The sequence below is a fragment of the Mchenga conophoros genome, linkage group LG7, assembly GCF_057382185.1.
Source record: "Mchenga conophoros isolate Kocher_MC1m ecotype Shallow Benthic linkage group LG7, M_conophoros_male_GT1.1, whole genome shotgun sequence".
NCBI lineage: Eukaryota > Metazoa > Chordata > Actinopteri > Cichliformes > Cichlidae > Mchenga > Mchenga conophoros.
This window is the reverse complement of record NC_140532.1, coordinates 29,657,528-29,684,889: the sequence shown is the minus strand read 5'-3', so window position 1 is coordinate 29,684,889 and position 27,362 is coordinate 29,657,528. Positions and strand designations below refer to the sequence as shown.

General features: G+C 43.5%; 1 protein-coding gene across 2 annotated transcripts in view; it reads left to right on the top strand.

Annotated features, from left to right (window-relative positions):
- The window catches only part of LOC146570361 (scavenger receptor cysteine-rich type 1 protein M130-like), a 61,379-nt gene that overhangs the window by 19,118 nt on the left and 14,899 nt on the right, over positions 1-27,362 (top strand). For both annotated transcript variants that reach the window (XM_085278785.1, XM_085278784.1), the window contains exons 11-14: positions 3,313-3,618; positions 3,696-3,980; positions 22,644-22,949; positions 23,028-23,327. In XM_085278785.1, the coding sequence (XP_085134911.1) occupies positions 3,313-3,618; positions 3,696-3,980; positions 22,644-22,949; positions 23,028-23,327 (1,197 nt within the window). The remainder of the gene's footprint in view (positions 1-3,312; positions 3,619-3,695; positions 3,981-22,643; positions 22,950-23,027; positions 23,328-27,362) is intronic.

The window sequence follows — 27,362 nt, the reverse complement described above, 5'->3', positions numbered from 1 at the left end:
CTGGCTCTCTCAATCTGGACTTAAAAGCATTTAATGAAATAAGATCTGCTATCTTCCAGTCTTTTTGCATCATGTTCCATGTGAAAGGGGCAGCATAAGTAAAAGCCCTCTTTCCCAGTTCAGTTCTGGCAAATGGAACATTGAGCAATAAAAGATCGCTTGAACGCAGGCTGTAAGAAACAGTACTTCTCCGTGTGAGCAGATCGCAAATGTAGGTGGGCATTTGTCCAAGCAGGGCCTTATAAATAAAGATGCACCAGTGAGCAAACCTCCTGGAGGACAACGAAGGCCATCCCACTCGAGCGTACAGATCACAACAATGGGTCAAGGCCCTACAGTTTGTAATAAACCGTAAGGAGGCATGATAAACTGAGTCAATCTTATGAAGACACTGGGCGGAAGCATTCATGTACAGCAGATCACCATAATCTAAAACAGATAAAAATGTAGCATTTACAAGACGCTTTTTTGTCTCAAAAGAAAAGCAAAATTTGTTTCGAAAGAAAAATCCCAATTTTAGTTTGAGTTTTTTCACAAGATTGTCTATGTGAGGTTTAAAGGTCAGAGAATCATCAATTAAAAAGCCAAGATATTTATACGTATGCACCACTTCTATGAGGTTTCCCTCAAGAGTGGACACCAAGGGGACAGTTTGAGGAAATCTCTTCATGTTTGAGAACAACATTAGCTTTGTCTTTTCAGCATTGAGAACCAATTTCAGCTCCAGAAGTGTGTGCTGAACCACGTCAAAAGCTTTCTGCAACGATTCTATTGCCTTTTCAAAGTTTGAGCCAAAGGAATAAATAACTGTGTCATCAGCATAAAAATGCATACTAGCATTGGACACATTTTGTCCCAAATCATTTATATACATGATGAACAGCAGAGGTCCTAAAATTGAACCCTGTGGCACCCCAGTGTGAATATTCAAAAGTTCTGAGCACAGATTTTCACATTTAATGCATTGAGTCCTGTCACTCAAATAATTAGTAAACCAGGAGACGACATGTCTAGACAGCCCCAAAGAAAGAAGCCTATGCTTTAAAATGGCGTGATCCACAGTGTCGAAAGCTTTTGACAGGTCAATAAAGAGAGAAGCACAGTGCTGTTTTTTATCAAGAGCAACAAGTATGTCATTGATCACTTTTGTGGCAGCCGTGACAGCACTATGCTGTTTTCTGAACCCAGATTGTAGTTTTGAAAGAACTTCATTAGAGTACAAGAACTCTTTTAATTGCTCACTGACGAGAGACTCAAGGACTTTTGCCAAAACACACAAGTTTGATATTGGCCTGTAATTAGTCAAAATGGCCGGGTCGCCTCCTTTTAATATTGGCGTAACAAAAGCAGACTTCCAAACAAGTGGAATTTCTTTATTTTGGATTGAAAGATTAAAAAGGATCGTAAGAGGTTGTGCAATGTAATCAGCTGCTATTTTCAGAAAATAGGGCTCTATTAAGTCTGGCCCTGGGGGTTTCCTGTGATCTAAGGCTTTAAGAGCTTTATGCACTTCCTGGACAGAAAAAGGAGAAAAATCAAAAAGCTCCCCAATATATGTTTGGGGTTCTGTGCAATACGTGCAATACACACAGATCAGGTTGTATTCCCAAGTGGGGTTTTGAGACTAATTTAACCATCGCACAGATCCACAAATGTGAGGTGAATTCAAGTTGCAGTATAAACATCTAACCTTCTACATTAAACATGAGAATGTTTATTTTTTCAAGTAAACTGGAAATTAAACTAGGAAACATGATTTACTGTCATGGTCCTATCTTTGTGTGTAGCTTAATTAATATTATTTGATTTATTGTTATATGTGGTTCAGTTTCCTTGTTTTTCCTAGTGTTGTCATTTGTATTTCTAGTTCTCTTAGTTATTTTGTGGTTTATTTATAATTTCTAGTCTTTAGCTTTTGCTACTGTGCCTCCCCTGTGTTCCACCTGTCATGTCTAGTCATCCAGTAAGTTGTGTTCTCATGTCTGTTCTTTCCCAGTCTGTGTCTGTGGCCCTTTCTCGTACTCGCGTTCTTGGTGAGTCCAGACTTGCCGAGAACGCGAGCACGGACTCGCGATTTGTACAGTTGGAACACCAGCGTACCCGAGGATGTCACAGGTCTGGAGTTTTTACTACTGTCCCCTCTTAAATTAACTTTAATTAATATGTTATGAAGCTTAACTTTAATCTCAGCCAAACTGATTTACTTAGGAACAAATAAAGCACTGAAATAAACCAAATTTGGAAATATATGATATCTTGATAAATCGAGCAGATATTTGAAGTTTACACAGCTACATTCTCGCTTGAAAATAACTTAAAAGTTTATTTTGTGACCCAGAAAGAGTAATATTTAAAAGTTTTTAGCTGCGCTCCTCCATCATTGCTGCATTCTGGGATATTTAGCTGTACCAAGTACACACAAGTCACCACCAATGCATGCTCGATAAAACAGGCGGAAGGGGGAACACATCCGGGAATTTTTCACATTCTCGGCTTGATGCGTACTTTGAATTGGAACAGTACTTGGTCTCCAACTGATGACGTATCACGAGTGCATGAGAACACAAGTACGCATATTGAGTACCTGTGTCTTGGCTACAACTATAGCTTGCCTTCACCAGTGTATGAATGTGAGAGTGAATATTGTATTGTAAAGCGCTTTGAGGGGTCCCGAAAAGCGCTATATAAATGCAATCCATTAGATCAGTTCCCGACCTCCCAGCCCATTGTTCCTTCAGTGGGCTGGTTTCAGTCATTATGCAAATGTACTGTTTATAAGATTGGGGAAACCTGCTGTCAGCTGAGACTGAAGAAGTCACTTGGATGAGTGAGAAAACGTTTCTCACTGAAAACGCTACGTCCAGATGAATTGAATCAACTTTTGGAGATTCCTAGTCTGTTCCTAGTTCTAGTTTCCAGGTTTCAGTTTCCAGTTTCGGGTTATGTTTTCTTGCATCTAATGTTTTTAATTTTTTTTGGTCACAACAAGTAAAAGCTGCCTCTTTGAGTTAAACCTTTCCTGAACTGAACCACACAGCAATACATGAGAGAACAAAACAACCCTAACTAAGAGAACTAGAAATGCAAATGACTACAGTATGAAAAACAGGGAAACTGAACCATGAATAACACTAAACGAAAGAACATTAATTAACCAGTAGCACAAACACTGGGTCAGATGCTGTAGCTGTACAATGATTCTATTATATTCTAAATAGTAGTCTACATACATGACTTTGTATTAATGTGTTGAATAAACACAGAAGAACACAGGAGTGTGTGGAATGAACTGATCTTCTCTGATGTCTCCAGACTCTGTCAGGCTGCTGAATGGTTCCAGTCTGTGTTCAGGCAGACTGGAGGTGAAGTCTAACCAGAGCTGGTCCTCAGTGTGTGAAGCTGACTTTGACCAGCAGGATGCAGAGGTGGTCTGTAGGGAGCTCGGCTGTGGGCCTCCTTCGGTCCTCCAGGGGGCGCTCTATGAAGAAGTGGAGGCTTCAGTGTGGAGCAAAGAGTTCCAGTGTGGAGGCCATGAGTCTGCTCTCCTGGACTGTAGAAGCTCAGGCTCAGCTAGAAACAGCTGCTCACCTGGCAAAGCTGTTGGACTCACCTGCTCAGGTAGAAGAGGAGCTGCTGCTTTGATGTAGTTCAAACTTACTTTATTCTTTGACTGATGGCTCTTTGCTTTCCATTAGAGCCTGTCAGGTTGGTGGGAGGAGCCAGTCACTGTGCAGGAACACTGGAGCTGAAATATCTGGGAGAGTGGAGACCAGTATATGACCTTCTCTGGTCCCTTAAGAAGGCAGTTTTACTCTGTTACCATCTAGACTGTGGCTCAGCTGTTTCTGTCACACAGAAGAAGGAGTCTACATGGAGATCTAAATGGAGTATCAGTCCTTACTGTGTTCAGCCAGGATGTCTTCTGAGAGAATGTGCAATATCGGATTACAATCACTTCATCCTGAATATCACTTGCTCAGGTAATCGTATTGATGAAATCATCCACAACTTCATATTTGATAGAAATGTACCAAGCTGCAAAAGATAGCAGCAGACTGTTTCCATCAGTCACACTCTGGCAGAGCTTCAGAAATCCTCTGCTTTTTTATGTCTGTCCATCTTCATCAGCCACTACATCTCTCTCACAAATCTTTCAGGATCCTTCTACTACATTTCAACAGCAGCTTCTTTAATTGTCATTATGAGGGGAACTAACAAACTAATGTCTACATATTTGAACAGATCACCTGGGCTTGTTTTTTTTAGTATCATCAAAGTCACACAGCAGAGTCTAAGGCTACGTTCACACTGCAGGTCTTGATGCTCAATTCCGATTTTTTGATCAAATCCGATTTTTGTCTGCTTGTTCACACTACAAATAAAATGCGACAGCAAATGCGCTCTAGTGTGAACGCTCAAAGCGGCCCGCATGCACAAAAGAAGAGGTCACAAACAACGCGCTCTGTTTAGACCCAGACCCAACAGTACTGTTTGACTGATGGCCCTTAATATTGTGGCGTGTTGGGGGAACAGCTAGTTCTCTCCCATCGTGCCTTGGGACATGTGCTGCTGTTTAGATGTTCTTGTTTTATTGTTTATGGTTACACTACTTTTAACTGTTATCTTAAATGTTGTGTTTGTACTGCGGTTCAAAGTCACTTACAGTTATTGTTTTATAGAATGACTGCAACCATAAGTGAGTTCTGTTATGCTGTTAATGACCCACGAAGCACAGTGTAGCATCAGCAAGTGTTGTAATAAAGAGCTCCCCCTACCAGCTTGGGGTTGAATAACAAGCTCAATCTCTCTCTGTGAGCTTCCTTGTAAAGATTCCTCTGCATGCCACAATATAAAGACTTCGGACTTTACGTTTCCCAATTTTTGCTTTAAGTTATTTTGTTATTTACATAATGTACATAACCTAATAATTATCTTTATTGCTGTTTTAGAGGAGCGGTGCTTCAGAGGATAGTTGCAGATTTCTGTCAGAATCTGCAGTTGTCTTCTCAACAGTTTCACTAACATCTACACTTATTGACCAGGAAGTGTTCGCGATGTCTTCTCCGGAGCTGATAATTGGAGTCTGTTTTGTGTCAGTGACGTAAAAGATGATTTAATGCGACATGACTGTTCAAACAGCAGTCGTTTTCTAAAACATCAGATATGTATCGGATTCAGTACCACATTCGAAAGTGACCCAGATCGGATTTGAAAATATCGGATTTGTGCCGTTCACGCTGTCATAACATGATCAGATAGGGTCCAAAAACAAAAAACAAACCTGATTTGATGCACTCTCGCCTGCAGTGTGAATGTAGCCTTAGTGTAAGTTCGGTGGCTTCATAACATTTGGCAGTTGGAATCCCTGTCGCTTTCACTGTGGCTTTTGTGCAGATCTCCCATTTACGTTACTATGCTGCCACTATGTAACGGAGCGAAGGTGATTTTATTTCCACAGTGTTTTTTAAAGGAGGGAAATCTTCCTCCAAACGGACAGAGCAGTGGAGCCGCCAAGGGAAAGCACACAAATAAAAACTGTATAGTTAAAATATAATTTATTATATTTAAATAGTTAAAAATATAAAATGAATTAAAACAACCCTGGCCAGGGGACAACATGGTAAAAATCAATAAAACACAACATTAAAAGTCCAGTGGTGTCCGCCAACTGAGCATTTCAGTTTTGTCTGACACAGGAGTGGAGTCAATAATTAAATAAGGAGGTAGATCGGAGGAATAAGAGCTAGCAGAGAGAGACTGGTTTGCCAAAACCTCCTAGGGCAGGGGTCACCAACACGGTGCCCGCGGGCACCAGGTCGCCCGCAAGGACCACATGAGTTGCCCGCGGGCCTGTTCTAAAAATAGCTCACCATAACAACTTACCAGTAAGCTGCATCTATTTTTATTTTTTCTTGCTATTTTTTTTAATCACAATTGCATTGGCGTTAATTTGTTAGAGATAATATATTAAAAAAATGTTTATTATTAAATATTAGATCATGATCTAATATTTAGTGCTAGCTGGTCTCCACGGAAACAGTTGCCGTGAAGACCAGCAAAGGCAAAGGTGAGGAGATGAGGAAAACATGGCAGAAAAAAGGAAGAAAACATATAATTTTCACAGTGAATGGGAGGAAGAGTTTTTTTTTACCACTGTGAAAGATTCATGCGTGTGTCTCATTTGCGGGGCAACTGTGGCAACGGCAAAGCGGCACAACGTGGAGAGACATTTCCGAACGTGTCACACAAGCTACCATGCTAACTACCCAAAGGGCAGCACACTGCGAGCGGAAAAGGCCCGCGAATTAAAGGCAGGTTTGAGCAAACAGCAGTCTTTTTTCACGAGACCGGTGAAAAACTCTCAAAAAGCAACCGAAGCCTCATTTAGAGCTACACATTTCATGATTAAGAAAAAGAAGGCATTTTTAGACGGGGAGTATTTCAAAGAAGCAATGATGATAATTGCAAAAACTGTGCTTAAAGACGAGAAATATGGAAACGATGTAATCTCCACTCTCTCTGATGTCCAGCTGGGGGCAACTACAATTGTTAGAAGAGTGTCGGCTATGTCCGGGAACTTGGCCGATCAGTTGGATCAGGATCTGGCAAAGTGCAGTTGGTTTAGCATCCAGTGTGACGAGTCCGTCGACAGCAGCAGTACAGCACAGCTGATGGTCTTTATCCGGATGGTATTTGATGGTTTCTCCACAAAAGAAGAACTTCTGACACTACTGCCGCTAAAGACAACAACGAAGGGAGTTGACATCTATAACGCGGTGAAGGAGTTTTTCGCGAAGAAAAAGGTACCGTTGGAAAAGCTGGTATCAGTGACTACCGACGGGGCTCCTGCTATGATCGGCCGACATACGGGATTCATCGCTCACTGTAAAGGTGACACAGAGTTCCCAAACTTCATGCATTACCACTGCATCATTCACCAGCAGGCGTTATGCCCAAACGTGATCGGCTTCGAGCACGTCATGACTCCCGTCGTGAAGATCATAAACAGCATCCGCTCCAGAGCTAAACAGCACAGAACATTCAAGGTGCTATTGGAGGAGCTGTCAGCTGAATATGGTGACCTGCTACTACATACGGAAATCCGATGGCTCAGCAGGGGACGGATTTTGCTTCGTTTTTTGTCACTTTTGGGTGAAATCCAGGAGTTCATGCAATCCAAAGGGGAAGACACATCTCTGCTGGAGGACACTGAGTGGACACTTGACCTTGCGTTTTTAACAGACATTACTGGGAAACTGAACCATTTGAACTGTGAGCTGCAAGGCAAAGGTAAGACTGTTGCTGACATGATAAGTGCTTTAAATGGATTTAAAGCCCAGATGAACATTTTCTCTGTGCATTTACAGAGAAAAAAGGTGCTGCACTTTCCCTCTGTGCAGATGGTGCTGAAAGACAATGCTTCTGCATCTGAGACTTTTGACAAAGTTGCAGAAAAGTACACTCAAGTCATAAACCGACTTGGTCAAGAGTTTGAGAACAGGTTTTGTGACCTTGATCAGCTTGAGCCATGTGTCTCATTTGTTTCCAATCCTTTCATGAATGTGGACACAACATGCATTGCTGAGCAACTAAGTTCAATGTTCAGCTTGGATGCTGGACAGGTGGAAATCGAAATTGTAACATTGCAAAATGACGTCCACCTCAAAGCCTATCTGGGTGCACCAAACTTTTGGTGCCTTGTTGACACAGAAAAGTACAGTGGTGTGTGCACAGCAGCTATGAAGGTTGCCAGCCTGTTTGGTTCAACCTATCTTTGTGAATCAGCCTTTTCTGACATGAACTTCATCAAGAACAAACACAGAACACGCCTCTCCGATGCACATCTGCAAGACTCACTCAGAGTTGCAGTGTCAAGTTATACCCCAGATTACAACACACTGGTGAACAGCATGCAATGCCAGGTTTCCCACTAACAGACAAAGAAAGCCATATTAGATGTTCTCAGTGGCAACATTACAGTGTCATGTCAAAGTTTAATTTAATTATTGAAAAACAAATGTGTTTGTTAAGTGTAACATGTGACAATTTGCTTTAAAATGCTGCCAATTTGGTGAAAAGTTCTGTAAAATTTGAAAGTTGATTTTTTGTATGTTACATACATACAAAAATAATGTATGTAACAGTGCATGATTTGTTAAAATTTGTTAGTGGTAAGTGAAAATGTTGTAGAAGTGATCACTTCAAAATGTAAATACTTGCAGAGATATATAGAAATAAAGCGTTGCATATTGATATTTATGTTTCCTACCTTGTTTCCTAATTGCATTCTTTATAATTATGGTGAAAAATAATTAACATAATTAGTGTCCGTACATAGATGAATATCATTAATTATTAATGATAACACATAATTAAGTTAAACTGAGGAAATTTGTTATTTGAGAAGTGTGTGTCAAACTGGTAGCCCTTCACATTAATCGGTACCCAAGAAGTAGCTCTCACTTTCAAAAAGGTTGGTGACCCCTGTCCTAGGGTCTTTTAGACTGTCAGTGGTCAAAGTCAGAAAGTAGTCACATTTAGCCTTCCTGATGGAGAAAGTAAACAGATTACACAGCTGACAAAAACATAGCCAATCAGCATCAGATCCAGACTTTCTAGCAGCTGCCCAGGCCTAGTTTCCTTTATATAGGAGACCGGCCAATTCAGAATTGAACCAGGGGCTGTCCCAACCTTTCACACTGACCTAACAAAAATTTGTCTGCAAAGGAGATAAAACTCTCCTGAAAATATTTCCAAGCTAAACTGATATTGTCAATATGACATGAAAAACTGAAAAAACCCTGAAATTTCTCACTGAAAAGCTTTAAATTTCTTTTTGTGATAATGTGATGCTTGAGGAGTGAGATTTTAGTGTTTCTCATAGCACCAACTACGCAGTAATCAATCAGGTCATTGACAAAAACTGCTGATATGGAAAAGTAAAAAGAAAAAAAAACGGTCAATAAGAGAAGATTTATCTGGGGATTTGAGATCAAGGCATGTGGGAATAATTTTCGTTAGATTTAAAAGCAAGCAGTGTGCCTTCATCAGACACAGAAGAAAGCCAGTTCCAATTAAAATCACCTACCAGAATGATTTCTGGTAGGTGACAGACTGAACGGTAAATGTTAAATCCATCAATTGCCATGTCTTAATGCAGTATAGATTTGGATAGCCAGAAACAACAATTATATCAGGACCAGTTAAACAGGCCCAGATTCTAATCATATCCATCTTAGAAACCACACTACGAGCGTTTATATGAAGGATGTGTAACCCAGGCATCATTATTAGACACTTATGTATAGTTTTCTGGTTAACAAACAACTGTAGAGCTAGTATTATAGCTGACACCACACGTAGAATTTAAGTTATCACAGAAAGGATGACATTTTTCTAAAACCAGTAAACAATAAAATCTGAAGAAAAAAAAATCAGATTCAGTCACACTAATGTTCCAAGGCCTACGAAGAGATCCAATCTCCAGTGCTGATGTCACATAGCCTATAACTACTACCCATGAGTATAAACCAGGGGTCAGCAACCCTGGGCACACGAAGGGTTAACTGATGGCACGACCATAGCTGGACTGGCCATCAGGGATACCAGGCATTTGCTCGGTGGGCCGATGGTGATTTTTCATTTTTATAGGCGGATGGGTTTTTTTTCTTTTTTTTTGTAACTGTATAAACAATGAAAGGTGGTGGATTGGCCAGATGCTGGCAGATGTGTAAAAATAACTCAGTTGTTTGGTGGTGACTATGGTGGAGCTTCCACAGAGGCCAGCAGGTGGATGAGGAAAAGGGGAGGCAGGAAGAGGAGAGACCCGAGGCGGTCGCCGGTCCGAGTGTCAGGTGAACTGAACTTCAGGTAAGAAGTTATGACCTGCAGTCTATCTGGGTCAGATATAAACCAAGTTTAGGTGGAGTTTATTTTCGTTGTGCTAACTTTTTACAATCAATTACAATAACTTGTACTGCGTACAAGCATGATGGAGTTTCTATACAATAATAATAATGGATTGGATTTATATAGCGCTTTTCAAGGCACCCAAAGCGCTTTACAGTACCACTATTCATTCACTCTCACATTCACACACTGGTGGAGGCAGCTACGGTTGTAGCCACAGCTGCCCTGGGGTAGACTGACAGAAGCGAGGCTGCCATATCGCGCCATCGGCCCCTCTGGCCAACACCAGTAGGCGATAGGGTAAAGTGTCTTGCCCAAGGACACAACGACCAGGACAGAGAGCCCGGGGATCAAACCGGCGACCTTCCGGTTACAGATACGCTTCCCAACCCCCTGAGCCACGGTCGCCCAGCTAGGTGAGTGCTATGATGTTACTGATAGCGAACTTTATTTTATTCATAAGATTAGTAGAGTTGCCAACCGTCCTGTAAAAACTGAATCGTCCCGCATTCAGAGAAAATATTACGCGTTTTGTATTGAGCTGAGAAGGAACACAGCATGTCCCGTACTTTAGCTAGAATGGAAAAAGACACAAAGCTGGATTTATTCTGCGTCCTTACGCTGTCAGCTGCCTCTTCTTCTCTCATTCAATCATGAAACTGATCAATAATCAGCTGATTGGCTTTTCTCTCTTGTTTGTTTATTGCCCACTTTGCTCCAGAAAGAGGAAACCAGCAGATGTCGCATTAAACAACAGCAACGTGTTTAAGCTTGATCAGCTGTTGTTAGAATTTATTTAATATTAATTTCTAATATCAGCTGATGTTTGCTGGAGCCACAGCTGTAAAAGCTGCTGGTCATGATATCGGTTTGTATATCTGGTGAGAGGGAAACATGAAGATGGAACCAGGAGATGTCCTTACTGAATCATCAGAGCTGAACAGGTGATGGAGAAACAGGTTTACCTTTTAGGTGACATGAATTAGTTGAAGGGAAGTTATGAACTGTTTCTGAGGGACAAATAGCACCAGGATCCTTTTTTATGTAGCTGACAGCTGGTAACTGTGCAGGGGCGGGTCTAGCAAAGTTTTGCCAGGGGGCCAGGTAGGGCATTTATAAATGGTAAAATGATAAATGGCCTGTATTTGTATAGCGCTTTAACTCAATCCCTAAGGACCCCCAAAGCGCTTTACACTACATTCTATGCGCTTACCTGCTGCTCTCTGGCAGGTAGCTCCATGCCCTCCTGGGTTTTAATTGCACCTTAGAACACACATGCATCAACACTACAATGAGCGGGTGGAGGGTGGTTTGGAGTCTTCTCTCACCCCCATTCTCTGCGGCCTGCTGGAGCGGGGGGGCCGGGAGGAGGAGTTGGCCGTCCGACTGCGGTCTGGAGTGTGGGGCCTCCCTGCTGCTGCGGAGTTGGGGCGGTCTGCCTCCCCCCACCGCAGAGAAAAAGGGTAACACCACCTGGGTCTGGGTGCAGTTCCCCCCTACAGGGGCAAGGGTACCTAGACCCGGTTCGTAGAGTACACTTGGGGAGTGTGATTGTGTGTACAGCGTCTCTTTATGTCTGTCTCCACGTTGGTTGAGTGTGGAGTAAGTGCATATGAGAGCATGAGGGTGGGAATGGATGTTTGTATCTGTGTGTGCCTGTATGTCTGTGTCTATATGTCAGGTTGGGTTTCAGACGCCACCTCTCTGGGGACATCTCAGGCCCTCCAAGGTTTGGAGGCCTATCTCCACCCACCACTTCCCCTGCCAGTGGCGGACTCCCTCAGGTGCGTTGTTGGTTCTTTGTGTCTGGGGATGGGCGTCCAGGTACACACCGGCTCACTCCTTGGTGGCCGCTTATCGGGGCCTGGAGCCTGGGGCTCGCTCGGGCCACTTCGGAGGTGGGGTGCCCCCGGCCTCTCGGCCTGGGGCTCGGTCACTCAGGCACAGCTGGCTGCCGGTGGAGCTCACGGGCACGTCACTGCAACCCCCCCTGGCTTCTGCACGGTGGCTGCTGAGTGAGCCCTCGTCTGGGACTCTCCTCAGCTCTTACTGGGACAGTGGCGCGGCTGCCCCTCTGTTGGTCTTCCTTGGTCTCTTGTGTTCTGGGGGCCTCTGGATGTCTGGAGTTTTGATCTCCTCCATACCTGCTTCATACCCTGGAGGATGGGGCTGTGGCTCCCCACACTCCCTAGCAGATCGTTACATGGAGAAACCTTTGGAATACAAGCATGCTGATCCACACAGGTATGCACACAGGTGTACACACGGGTATTCACAGACGCGGACTACAGCTCTCTTGGCTGCTGCCTCAAAGCACATTGTGCGCTGTCTATCTTGCGTGCTTTAATTTAAAATATATCACATGTGAAAGTGTCGAGAAATTCCTTTGTTATGTTATTAAAATACCCTCTGTCCAAGGGTCCTGCTCTACCTGCATTGCTCCGCCCACCCCTGAGGTTCATCCCTTCAGTTATGACCAGTATCCAGCATGGGATACTGCCTGACGGACCATTTCGTGGGCTGCATCGCCCACTCTGCCTATGTGGACCTCAAGCGTCATCCTAAGAAAGAAAGAAAGCACTGGTGAACTCAGCAACGCAAAAAACCTGGATGTCCATGGAAGAGAAACCTGGATGTCCGGGGTTTCTCTTCCATGAGGAAGCGAAACCCCGGACATGCAATCTAATTTCTCAATGGTGCGACAAAAAAAATTCCTAGGTTGCACCGGTGCAACCAGCCATTGAAGTAAAAACATAAACAAAAAGACTTTGCAACTTTGTCGCTATATTTAGCGAGTTTTCAGACCCCTTAAATGCTTAAAAAGACGTGAAAGCGCGTATCGCTTTTACTCTCAACAAGCAGCGGGTGCTGTAACGCAGTCAGTTCTTCTTTTACTTTTATGCTGTTTTGTGGATGGTTTAAAACTACTTATAAACACACACACACAAAGTAACTCCACCAGAGTGCCTATTTCGGGTCACTTTTGCCGGTCCAAGCCCGGGTAAAGGAGCAGGGTTGGAATTGTGACATTAAAAAAACAATTGCTAAAAGAAATTTAATTTGTAGTTCTAAATAAACTCTAAATGCATTTAGGACGTTTTTTACTCACTTTATGTCTCTTCCACGATGTTATTTCTCTCTCCAACAACATAGGTTACAATTAGATTAGCATGACCAATTATGCAAATTTGGCGATGATGTCATTTAGCGACTTCTAGCGACTTTTAGGACAGCCAATAGCGATTTTCCTTACTGAGGAGACGGCAACACTGGACGTGACCTCAAACACGCCCCCCTACACTTTTTTTGTAGCCCGGCTGCTCGAGTTTTTTTGCTGGTTTACCGCGACTGACGACTCGTTTAATTAAGGTCAATACAACCATGTCACTGTTATAAAAAAAGACATACAGCTTATCATCTTATAGTTCTAAAATCACTCTGTTGTTAATTTGTTTGCTAGCTTAGCCGCTAGCATACACTAGCTAGCTAGCTGTTGCTAGCTAGTTAGCGATGCTACACACCTAATACTCTAATAGTCTGTGTTATTGAAGGATTCAGCACTTCTTATGTTTTTTTTTTATCCATTTTTAGACAGCGGCGAGATCAGCTGTACACTCCACAGCCCAGAGTTACTGTTAATATCAAAAATATAATGCTGTCCTTTGAGATTTTAACATAAGACTGTGAGTGTAATGGATCCAAAACTGTTTAAATCTTCAGAGCCGTCTACAGCCTGGTAACATGGAAACTTTAAAAAAATCAGCAGAACGTTTCAGTAGTGTAGTCTAATTTGTTCTTTTCATTTAATAATAGTCCATATTATATCAACAGCTACATTCACCCTGGAGAGAAACTAGTGAGGGAGACCATTAGGATCAAGCTGGGTTTCCTGGGTCCACAGGTTTGGAGAAACTTCTTCCCTTTCTTTCATCACAGCTGTCCTGTGCCTGTGCTACAGTACTTTAATCCATAGTTCCTGATTAATGAGGAGTTACTGAAGTACAAGCTTTTAAAAAAGATGTTACTGTCTTTACAGATGTGGCAAGAGACTGAAAACATGCTGTTGTTTGCACATATTTAATATTCAGCTCTGCACAGGAGCTGCAGCAGGGTGCCGCCTGTTGTTTTTAAAGTATAATACTTGTAATAAAAGTAAATCAAATCAAATCACTTTTTTTGTCACATCACATGTGCAGGTACACTGGTACAGTACATGCGAGTGAAATTCTTGTGTGCGAGCTTCACAAGCAACAGACGTGTGCAAAAAAATACAATAACATAAAACAAGCAAAATATAAGAATGGCTAAATCTGAGAGTAATAGATATATGTACAATATAAGAGTGTATGCATTACTGGATGTGTCATGGTTCTGCGTCGGTGACCCAGTGTTTTAGATTTTTGTACTCTTATTTTTGATATTATGAATGACAGTTTGTGTTTTGGTTTCCCAGTCTTTATTCTGTGCTCCCTCTGTTTTCCGTCATCCCTGCCTGTGTATCCCCTGTAGTGTAGTCAGGTCTCTGTGTTAAGCACGCGTCTCTGAGTCTGTATTTGTGTTTCCTGTTTTATTTTGAAAGTCCGTGTCTGATCTCAGTGTGTTCACTTTACACTTCCTTGTCTCGTCAGTTCAGAATCAGAATCAGAATCAGAATGGGGTTTATTGCCAAATGTTGAGCAGGTTTACAACATTAGGAAATTGCTGCGGTGCTTCAGTGCAAACATGCTGTCATAAATAGCACTTAAATAGACATGGAAAAAAATAAAAGTAGGGATAAGAATTAAAAGTGCTACGTGGAAAGATATGTGCATGAGATATACATGAGATATACATGAGATATACATGAGATATATACATGAGAATAAGAATTAAGAGTGCTACGTTGAAAGATATATACATGAGTGATTCTGATTTCCCCCAGTTGTGCTCTCCTTCTGTGTCTCATTCCCCTCGTTACTTCCCAGTGTATTTAAACCCTGTGTTTCTCTGAGTCAGTGTCGCATCGTCCCTCATGCTGTGTGGAGCTCCCTGTGTCTCACTGTGAGCTTAGTTTGCGTTTGTATAACTTTCCCCTGCTAGCAAATAAAACTGAGTTCTTTGTGTATAAACCTCGTGCCTGAGTGCCTGCATTTTGGGTCCAACTCCTGCCTGCTGCACAGCGATTCATAACAGAATGACGCGACCACAACATGGACCCAGCAGACTTACCTGGGGAGAGCGATCTGATACGAGTCCAACGCCTAGTCGAGTGGATAACCCACACTTCTAATACAAGGGCAAAGATTGTGGGGATAAATGCTATTGAAGCAATCCTCGAAGGAAATTCCTATCTCCGACAGGTCAGAGGATGTTTGGCCAGTTTGAAAGAAGCCCGGGAGGCGGCACGAGCTCTGGAAATATCGGACTTGGCCCAGCAGCAACAAACAACAGCCACCCTGGAGCAGCCGCGCCAGCCTCACCGGCTGGATGTGGTTTTGCCCGGCTCGTCGGAGCCGTCTGCGGGGAAGAAACGACAATCGCGCCGCCGGCGCGCCACCCCACAGCCGGACATTCAGACTTCTAAATCAGCTCCTGCTGGAAGCTTGGATGAGCCCATCCAGCACTCCGCAGTTCCCACGCCGCCACCTGCCTTGTCCCCTGGGGGTTCTGGAGAGCCCGGCCAGCCCTCCCTCGTGTCTGCTGGGGGTTCTGGAGAGCCCGGCCAGCACTTTTTCATCTCCGCTGGGGGGTCCGAGGGGCCCGTTCAGCCACCCGTCTCCGCTGGAGGGTCCAAGGGGCCCGTTCAGCCATCACCGTCATCCACGCCTGCAGCGGCCTCGTCAGCTGGAGGGCCCGAGGGGCCGGTTCAGCCATCACCATCATCAGCTGGGGGTCCAGGAGGACCCAGCCAGCACGTCTTTATGTCTGCTGACAGTTCTGGCGAGACCGTTCAGCCACCACCGGCTCCACCACCGCCTGCAGCAGCTTCATCCACGCCGCCTGCAGCAGCTTCATCCACGCCTTCCGCCTCGCCTGGTCCAGCCTCCTCGCCTTCCGCCTCGCCTGGTCCAGCCTCCTCGCCTTCCTCTGGTTCCGCGGCTGCTATGTTGCCCTCTGGTCCAGCCTCGTCTGGTCCTGCAGTTGACTTGCCACTTCCTCGTCCACACTTTGCACGGCCGGCTCGTCCCCAAGATCTCCTTCGCCTGAGTCGCCGCCGTTGCCATGCGCACGGTCGGCCCCCTGAGCTGTTTCCACGTCGCCGCCATTGTTCTGGTTGGGACGACATCTTCCACGCATTTCCTGATGAATCTACAGACTGAGTCTGTGTACTCATCAATGTCATTAGCAGCCACGTGAAACATTCCCCAGTCCGCGTGATCAAAACAGTCCCGCAGCGTAGACTCCGACCAACTGTGCACCGCCCTCAGGGTTGGAGCTTCCTGTTTCAGCTTCTGCCTGTAGGCGGGCAGGAGCAGGATGGAGCGGTGATCTGATTGCCCGAATGGAGCACGGGGAAGGGCTTTGTACGCATCCCGGAAAGAGGTGTAGCAGTGGTCAAGTAGCCTGTCTCCACGAGTGTTGAAATGGATGTGTTGGTGGAGTTTTGGTGAAACTTTCTTCAGGTTTCCCTTATTAACCCTTTACAGCCGATCGGAGCGGGCACGCTCTGTTTTGCGTAACTATTTTTAAATCCCGGTAGCTCTGCAACCAAGTAAGCTAGCGCAATAATTTTTTTTGCATATGAAACTGGAGGAGTTGTACTTACATCTTATGCCATCAGCTTGTCCTAGGTCACAGAGTCCTTCCACATATAGCTTTGCAAAAACTGCATAAAAATCACTTGCAGCAACAAAAACATGATATTCCAGAAACACGCTTCGCCGATCCATCAGCTGTTTGTAACACTTCCTACGTCCATCAGCGCGAACTATCACATGACCGCATGACCTGCCCGAAACCGGAAGTGACGTCATTTTGCGGAAATGTAGTTTTTTACGATCGGGGCCTTATGAGCTTGTGTTTTACTTGTTATGTGTTTTAAAAAGTTATGTTTGACTTTATGACTTTCTGTGTCGTTTCTGGGATGCTTAAGACTCATATTGCACTGCTGGAAATAGTTTATTTTGATGCATATGCTGTTATTTTGCAAATTTGCACTATAATATTTATTTTCGTTTTTCCTGCAGTATATAAAAATTGGTGTATTTCAAAAATAAAACTATGAAGACACTCAAAATAAATTTCCTGTGGTGGGAAACTAGTTTGTGTAACTTTTTTGTATTTACAGTTTTGAGGGATAAGCCTCTTAAATTTCTCTAACTAGAAATATATGTTAAAAAAACAAAAACGATTTTCAATTTTTTTGTAGTTTATTGCACTTTTTTGCAATTTATGTAATTACTATGCACCTAATGCAGACATATTATTAAAGTTTGGGCTATAATGGTTGTATTGATGTATAGCAACTTGAAATGCTCCCAAAAATGGCTCCACAGCATGTAAAAATATAATATAAGCTCTGGCGAACTTGGTTCTATGGTAGGTCTTAAAGGGTTAAAGTCCCCGGTCGTGATAAACGTCGCCTCTGGGTGTGCGGTTTCCTCACTGCTGATCGCGCTGTACAGTTCCCTGAGTGCTCGGTCAGTGTCGGCTTGTGGGGGAATGTAAACAGTCATAATAATCACTGTTGTAAATTTACCTGAGGTGGCGTCTCGGGTGAGATGCAAACGGAGGGTCCGTGTTGCAAAACTTGAACTCCGGAAAGTGATGAGAAAGTCCGTCTTTTATGTCCAGTAAAGTTTGACACCTCAGGCTGTCAGGTTAAAACACTCGGTCGTGTTTTCGTAGCGTAAACGCTGGCCCTCCTCTCAGAGCCTACGCTCTATCTGCTATTCCCGAACAGATATACACAAGTTTCTCCGTGACTGCAGCTGCCAGTCAAAGTTGTTATGATGACGTTTCACCCCAATTTAACATCACCGCGGTAGGAATTATAATCAAACTTATGGGAATGGAGATGCCTTGGACATGATGACCCTTGGACATCAATCAGCATGAGGAGAACTATTGATAACAAAAGAAAGAATCTTTGGAAAAAAATTATCTAAGGAGAATTTATTTATTTTAGTCTGACCCCAGTTCCATCCACTAACATGGAGGAGGCAGGGTTTATGACCTATACTGCAGCCAGACACCAGGGGTCGATAGAGATGTTTTGGCTTCATTTTTGGGGCGCTGTCGCATCGTCCATGTTTTCTACAGTCAATGATTACGCACAAGTCATGGACAGTGCTGTTGGCCGCTGTTTTTTTTTTGTTTTTTGTTTTTTTTTTTGCCAAAATTGCAAAACACTTAGCAAAACCTCTAACTTTCCTCTGCTTCACTTCAGTAGCATTGGGTAATGATCATATGTTGATTCAATGTGTTCTTCAGTTTTTGATTCACTGCAGAATATTTTTAAGGCAGTTATATGCTATAAAAAGCCAAAAAATGATAGACTCCAAGCTAAAGCCCAGGGGGAATTAATTTAAAAGTGTATACAAATTGAAGAAAGTGGCTTGACCAGTTTCCCTGGCTAAGATACAGTAAATCTGACAATAAGATGCACTGCATTTACTGTTGTGAGTGTGGAAAGATCATGGCCGGCAATACTGCATTTGTGACTGCCGCTAATATGTTTCGAACTGAAACACACAATTAAAACACACATTATATGCCGCGATAAAGGTCCCCTGTGCTGTGGCAAAAAGTTAGTCTAAAGCCCTCCCTTCACGATAGCCAACTATGGGAACAACACTCTCCAGGAGTTAGGCGTATGGATATATAAGTCTTCAATAAAGGGAAGATTGCATGAAATTAAATCCAGAGGGTTAACTGCAATGTGCAAGCCACTAATATGCCTCAAGAATAGAAAAACATGGAAAAACATACTTTTAACAGATAAAACCAAGATCAACCTCTATCAGAATGACAGCGAGAAAAAAGAAGGGAGAAGGCATGGAACATGATCCAAAGCATACTACATCATCTGTAAAACACAGCAAAGGCAGTGTGATGGCTCGGGCATCCATAGCTGCCAGTGGCAGTGGAACACTAGTGTTTATTGATGATGTGGCACAGGACAGAAGCTTCATAATGTGACACACATTTTAAATGGGAGACAGGTCTGGACTGCAGTCAGGCCACTCTAGTACCTGCACTCTTTTGCTACAAAGCCACACTGTTGTAACACATGCAGAACGTGGCTTCACATTGTCCTGCTGAAATAAGAAGGCAGGTCCGTGAAAAATATATTGCTTGGATGGCAGCATATGTTGCTCCCAAACCTGTATGTACCTTACAGCAGCGGTCCCCAACCCCCGGGCCTCAGACCGGTACCGGTCCGTGAGTCGTTTGGTACCGGGCCGCGAGAGTGAGGCTCAGGTGTGAAATGTATAGTTTTCAGGGTTTTTATCGGTTTTGAGCGTTGTTTTGTTATCGTTTTTATCGTTTACTCGGTTTTCCTTGATCTTTTCACGTGTGTTATGAATAAATTTTCTTTTTTTCGGTACCGGTACTAGTTTTATTTTGTTGTATTTATCCGCGACACCTTAAAGGCCGGTCCATGAAAATATTGTCGGGCATAAACCGGTCCGTGGTGCAAAAAAGGTTGGGGACTGCTGCCTTACAGCATTAATGGTGCCTTCACAGATGTGCAAGTTACCCATGCCATGGGCACTAACACACCCCCAATACCATCTCAGATGCTGGCTTTTAAACTTGCGTTGATAACAATTCGGGTGACCCATTTACTCTTTGGTTCAGAGGCCACGACATCTATCAGTTCCAAAAACAATTGGAAATGTGGACTTGTCAGACCACAGCACACATTTATATTGCATCAGTCCATCTCGGATGGGTTCAGGCCCAGAGAAGCTGGCAGTGTTTCTGGGTGTTGTTGATATATGGCTTTTGCTTTGCATGGTAGAGTTTTAACTTGCACTTGCACTGTAGATGTAGCGATGAACTAGGTTAACTGACAATGGTTTTCTGAAGTATTCCTTAGCCCATGTGGTAATATCCTTTACAGAGTGATGTCGGTTTTTAATGCACCTAAGGGATCAAAGGTCACGGGCATCAAGTGTTGGTATTCGGCTTTGCATCTTGCGTGCAGAGATTTCTTCACATTCTCTGGATCTTTTGATTATATTATGGACAGTTGATCATGAAATCCCTAGATTCTTTGCAATTGTTCGTTGAGAAACATTGTTCTTAAACTGCTGAATTTGTCCAATCAGTTGTTCACAAAATGGTGAACCTCACCCCATACTTGCTTGTGAACATCTCAGACTATTGGGGATGCTCCTTTTATACCATGACAATTAAGCTGTTCACCTGTGGAATGTTTAAAACAGGTGTTTTTTGAACATTCCTCAACTTTCTCAGTCTTTTGCTGCCCCTGTCCCAGCTTTTTTGGAACAGGTTGCAGGCATCAAATTCAAAATAACACAAAACAATAATAAAGTTTGTTAGTTTGAAGACAGATATCTTGTCTTTCTAGTGTATTCAATTGAATATACGTTGGAAAGGACCACTGTATTCTGTTTTTATTTACATTTTTTTTTTTTTGCCTGTCCCGTTTGGTTCTTTTGCCATCAGAATTATTGTCTAAAGGCGAGGAAAGATACCCAACAGATTTACTTTACCAAATTGACCATCCCAGCCTTGCCGTAATGGTCTATTTGATTCACCTTTTATTGTTTATTTTATTTATTTATCTTATTTTCAGACAGACTTGAATGAGGAAAAGAAAAGGGAGAAAGGAAGCGGGGGGGGGGGGGGGGACAGCGGAGAAAAGGGACAGGGATAAAGGGCAAAAAAACAAAAACCAACTAAGTAAGCAGACACAAAAAAATGCATATATCAATCACCTGGATCACCTGTTGAAAAAGAAAAAAGAAAACAAGCAGAAGGAAACGAGAGCAATACAATAAACAACATCACAATGATATATGGGAATATAATAGTAAATACTAAATATTAAACATTACTGTGCAGCACATAAGATCGACAGCGCACAGTGTGCTTTGAGGTAGGAGCCAAAAAGGGTGTCGTTTGTGGGTGTGATCACCCATGTGTACACCTGTGAGCATGGACGCGCTTGTTTTTAAAAGGTTCCTTCATGTAATGATCTGCTAGAGGGTGTGGGGAGCCACAGCCCCGTCCTCCAGGGCATGAAGCAGGTATGGAGGAGATCAAGACTCCAGACATCCAGAGGCCCCCAGAACACAAGAGACCAAGGAAGACCAACAGAGGGGCAGCCGCGCCACTGTCCCAGAAAGAGCTGAGGAGAGTCCCAGATGAGGGCTCACTCAGCAGCCGCGGAGCAGAAGCCAGGGGGAGTTGCAGTGACGTACCCGTGAGCTCCGCCGGCAGCCAGCTGCGCCAGAATGACCGAGCCCCAGGCCGAGAGGCCAAGGGCACCCCACCCCCAAAGTGGCCCGAGGAAGCCCCAGGCTCCAGGCCCCGATAAGCAGCCACCAAGGAGTGAGCCGGTGTGTACCTGGGTGCCCACCCCCGGACACAAAGAACCACCAACGCACCGATGTCTGAGGGAGTCCGCCACTGGCAGGGGAAGTGGTGGGGGGAGATAGGCCTCCATCCCTTAAAGGGCCTGAGATGTCCCCAGAGAGGTGGCGTCTGATACCCAACCTGACATATAGACACAGACATACAGGCACACACAGACACAAACATCCATTCCCACCCTCATGCTCTCATATGCAATTACTCAACACTCACCCAACGTGGAGACAGACATAAAGAGACGCTGTACACACGATCACACTCCCCAAGCGTACTCTAAGAACCGGGTCTAGGTACCTTTGCCCCTGGAGGGGGGAACTGCACCCAGACCCAGGTGGTGTTACCCTTTTTCCCTGCGGTGGGAAGAAGCAGACCGCCCCGACTCCGCAGGCCCCACACTCCAGTCGGACGGCCAACTCCTCCTCCCGGCCCCCCCGCTCCAGCAGGTCACAGAGAACGGGGGTGTGAGAAGACTCCAAAACCTCCCTCCGCCCGCTCATATGTAGTGTTGATGCATTTATTTACATTTTACACAATGTCCCAACTTCATTGGGAATTGGGGTTGCACTTGACTTCCAGGTATAAACCCTCAAATGCAGACCTTAAAGCAGATAACTCATAAGCTGGAGAGGAAATTGTGTATTACAAATTTAGAAGACCATCAATTAGCCTGGAGAAATAGTTTGCTGCTTTATTAAAAAAGAAAAAAAGCTCTGTGTATCTTGCTGCTTTCTATCTGACCATGTCTTTTGGGGTACTGGTTTCACAGAACAAATGTTGAGGGAAGATGAAAACAGGAAGGAGATTTGTGAATAAAACCATCAAATGAGCGCTTAAATAGATGGATAATACACTATCATCATCAAAAGGAAAATAAAGAAACGTAAAATATAATATGTCAACAAATTTGTCTCTCTGGCCATGTCATGTCCCTCCATCAGCTGCACCGATTTTACTGGTTCCACAAGAAAAAGGGACAATACTACACATCCACAAAGGGAACCAGTAGGCTGGGGCTGCAACTACAGCTTTTTTTTTTATTATGAAATCTAACTGTGATGCTAACATGTTTCCAGTGTCATCTTGGAGTTGTGCTGAGGTTGAATCAGTGAATAGTTGTTTGCTGCCATCTTTTTCTTGTGTGTCTGCTGTCTCTGATCTCTCTGTTTGATCTTCTCTGATGTCTCCAGACTCTGTCAGGCTGCTGAATGGTTCCAGTCTGTGTTCAGGCAGACTGGAGGTGAAGTCTAACCAGAGCTGGTCCTCAGTGTGTGAAGTTGACTTTGACCAGAAGGATGCAGAGGTGGTCTGCAGGGAGTTTGGCTGTGGGCCTCCTTTGGTCCTCCAGGGGGCGCTCTATGGAGAAGTGGAGGCTTCAGTGTGGAGCAAAGAGTTCCAGTGTGGAGGCCATGAGTCTGCTCTCCTGGACTGTAGAAGCTCAGGCTCAGCTAGAAACAGCTGCTCACCTGGCAAAGCTGTTGGACTCACCTGCTCAGGTAGAAGAGGAGCTGCAGCTTTGATCTGGCTCAAACTCACTTTATTTGTTTATTGATGACTCTCTGCTTTCTGTTCAGAGTCTGATGATGTCAGGCTGGTAGGAGGACCCAGTCGCTGTGCAGGTACACTGGAGTTAAAACATCTTAGAGAATGGAGACCAATGGGGTACTCTGATGATTCCTGGACCCTGAAGGCAGCAGCTGTTGTGTGTGAACAACTGGACTGTGGCTCAGCTGTTTCTATGGAAGCGGCACAGTCCTCATACAAATTTGTGTGGTTGATCAGGTCTTCCTGTATTGTGTCCAAAACTCCTCTGTCCAATAGGGATTGTGCAATATCAGATCAGCTTGACTACATCCTGAAACTCACCTGCTCAGGTAATTATGTTGAAGATATTATCCATGACTGTGTGCTCTCTTTGTTGTAGACTTTCACTTTCTGTTCCTTTAAAAATGCACATTGGTGTTCTGGTATATCTTATCTGACTATCCAGAGTTGAGAGTTTTTAGGACATCTTGAAGTAATAAATCATCTGCATAGCAGTGAAAATGTACGCTATGCCTTCTGATGATACTGCCTAAGGGAAGCATGTATAATGTAAACAGAATTGGTCCTAGCACTGAACTCCACTGGAACTCCATAATTAAACTTAGTGTATGAAGAGAACTCTCCATCTAATTCAATTCAATTCAATTCAATTTTATTTATATAGCACCAAATCACAACAAAAGTCCCCTCAAAGCGCTTCATAGGTACAGAGAAAAACCAACAATCATATGACCCCCTATGAGCAAGCACTTTGGCGACAGTGGGAAGGAAAAACTCCCTTTTAACAGAAAGAAACCTCCGGCAGAACCAGGCTCAGGGAGGGGCGGCCATCTGTCGCCACTAGTTAGGGTGAGAGAAGAAAGACAGGATAAAGACATGCTGTGGAAGAGAGACAGAGGTTAAGAACAGATATGATTCAATGCAGAGAGGTCTATTAACACATACTGAGTGAGAAAGGTGACTGGAAAGGAAAAACTCAATGCATCATGGGAATCCCCCGGCAGCCTACGTCTATTGCAGCATAACTAAGGGAGGATTCAGGGTCACCTGGTCCAGCCCTAACTATATGCTTTAGCAAAAAGGAAAGTTTTAAGCCTAATCTTGAAAGTAGAGATAGTGTCTGTCTCCCGAATCCAAACTGGAAGCTGGTTCCACAGAAGAGGGGCCTGAAAACTGAAGGCTCTCCCTCCCATTCTACTTTTAAATACTCTAGGAACAACAAGTAAGCCTGCAGTGTGAGAGCAAAGTGCTCTAATAGGGTGATATGGTACTACAAGGTCATTAAGATAAGATGGGGCCTGATTATTTAAGACCTTGTATGTGAGGAGCAGGATTTTGAATTCAATTCTGGATTTAACAGGAAGCCAATGAAGGGAAGCCAAAACAGGAGAAATATGCTTATGCTCTCTCTTTCTAGTCTCTGTCAGGACTCTTGCTGCAGCATTTTGGATTAACTGAAGGCTTTTCAGCGAGTTTTTAGGACATCCTGATAATAAAGAATTACAGTAGTCCAGCCTGGAAGTAATAAATGCATGGTCTAGTTTTTCAGCGTCACTAAGAGACAGGATATTTCTAGAGATGTTGCGGAAATGGAAGAAAGCAGTCTTACATATTTGTTTAATATGTGCATTGAAGGACATATCCTGGTCAAAAATGACTCCTAGGTTCCTCACAGCGTTACTGGAGGCCAAGGTAATGCCATCCAGAGGAAGAATCTGGTTAGATACCATATTTCTATGGCCGAGTACAATAACCTCAGTTTTATCTGAATTAAGAAGCAGAAAGTTAGCGGCCATCCAGGTCTTTATGTCTTTAAGACATTCCTGCAGTTTAACTAATTGGTGTGTTATCTGGCTTCATGGACAGATAGAGCTGGGTGTCATCTGCATAGCAGTGAAAAATTATGCTAAGTCTTCTAATGATGCTGCCTAAGGGAAGCATGTATAATGTAAATAGAATTGGTCCTAGCACCGAACCCTGTGGAACACCATAACTGACCTTAGTGTGTGAAGAGGACTCTGCATTTACATGTACAACTTGGAGTGTATTAGATAGATATGATACAAACCACTGCAGTGCAGTACCTGTAATACCTACAGCATGTTCTAATCGCTCTAATAGGATATTATGATCGACAGTATCGAACACTGCACTGAGGTCTAGCAGGACAAGCACAGAGATGAGTCCACTGTCTGAGGCCATAAGAAGATCATTTGTAACCTTCACTAAAGCTGTTTCTGTGCTGTGATGAGCTCTGAAACCTGACTGAAACTCTTCAAATAAACCATTTCTCTGCAGATGATCTGTTAGCTGTTTGACAACTACTCTTTCAAGGATTTTTGATATGAAAGGAAGGTTGGAGATTGGCCTATAATTAGCTAAGACTGCTGGGTCTAGAGATGGCTTTTTGAGTAAAGGTTTGACTACAGCAAGCTTGAAGGCCTGTGGTACATAGCCGATCATTAGAGATAGGTTGATCATATTTAAGATTGAAGCATTAATTAATGGCAGGACTTCTTTGAGCAGTTTTGTAGGAATGGGGTCTAAAAGACACGTTGATGGTTTGGAGGAAGTAATTATTGAAGTTAACTCAGAAAGATCAATTGGAGAAAAAGAGTCTAACTTAACATCAATGGTACTAAGAGTAGCTGTAGATAATATTACATCTGTTGGATGATTATTGGTAATTTTTTTCTCTAATGATAAAATTTTTATTTGTGAAGAAGTTCATGAAGTCATTACTAATTAGTGTTAAAGGGATGGTTGGCTCAACAGTGCTCTGACTTTTGGTCAGCCTGGCTACAGTGCTGAAGACAAACCTGGGGCTGTTCTCATTTTCTTCAATCAGTGACAAATAGTAAGATGTTCTGGCTTTGCGGAGGGCTTTCTTATAAAGCAGCAAACTATTTCTCCAGGCTAAATGATGATCCTCTAAATTTGTGACACACCATTTCCTCTCCAGCTTACGAGTCATCTGCTTTAGGCTACGTGTTTGAGAATTATACCACGGAGTCAGGTACTTCTGATTAGAGACCTTAGTAGGGATGGGTACCGATATCCGGTGCCATTATGGCACCGGTTCTGACATAAACGGTAGTAACCAGACCGAAAAGCAGCGCACATTTCGGTGCTTTTTTTTCCTGAGATGTCACACACTTTGAATTCTAGCCAATCATTTTACCTTTGCGAGCGTAGTAGGCGGGTCCAGGTATGTACGTTCTTTTAGAGCAGAGCTACAGATTAAAAATGCCCAAGGCGAAGCGGTCAAAGTCTGGCTGTACTTCACAGCAAAAGATACAAACTCAGCAGCCTGCAACAAGTGCTTTAAGGTGATACTGTGCAAAGGAGGTAACACCTCGAATCTGATGAAACACCTGGCGACGCATAGCGTTTTTTTAAAAGCCGAGAAATGTGCCGTATTTGATAGCTTGCTGCGAGACCTCACACCGAGCACATCTACTGCGGGTGTGGTGCCTGTTATCGGACCCAGAGTTAGCAACATCCCCCAAGAAACCAAAGAGGAGAGTCCTGGCCCCTAGCCCTGCCAGTGTAGCAGAAATGATGACGGATGATGATGGCAGCAGCAGCCGTTCTTCTCTGCGTGAGTAGCTTAATGTTGTTCGTGTGTAATTTACGTTGAGTAGGCTAACCACGTTATTACATTAATGCACGTAAGGTGAACTAGCAAACATCATCATAGCTACATGCGGCTGTCTTCTTGTTTGATGGCAGATACTCCCTTCACCCTGGCCAAAAAGGCTAAAATGGCCAAAGAAAAAGTGAAAAACAGTTAAACATGAGAGGTTTTTGGACAAAGTTGGTATTTTTCCATTGTTTAAGCACTGCTTCCAGCCAAGAGTGATACCATATATGCCCTATAGCTGCAGAAAAGGCTAACATTGTTATCTTTTTACAAAAAACAGCTAAACATGAGAGGTTTAGGACAAAGTTTTTGTTCTTGATTCTTTAAGCACCGTTTAAGCACCGGCACCGTTTCAAAAGTACCGGTTTGGTACTGGTATCGGATAAAACCTAAACGATACCCATCCCTAGACCTTAGTTTTCACAGGAGCTACAGTATCCAGAGTCGTATGCAGTGAGGAGGTAAAATTATTAACAAGATAATCGACCTCTGTTGGGGTAGCGTTCAGATAGCTGCTCTGCTCTGTGTTGGTACAGGTCATTGAAGATGATAACAGTGGGTGGATTATATTCTTAAACTTAGTTACAGCGCTTTCAGAAAGACATCTACTGTGATGAAGTCTACTCTCCACTGCTGTGTAATCAATTACTGTAAATGTAAATGTTATCAGGAAATGATCAGACAGGAGAGGGTTTTCAGGAAACACTGTTAAATGTTCAGC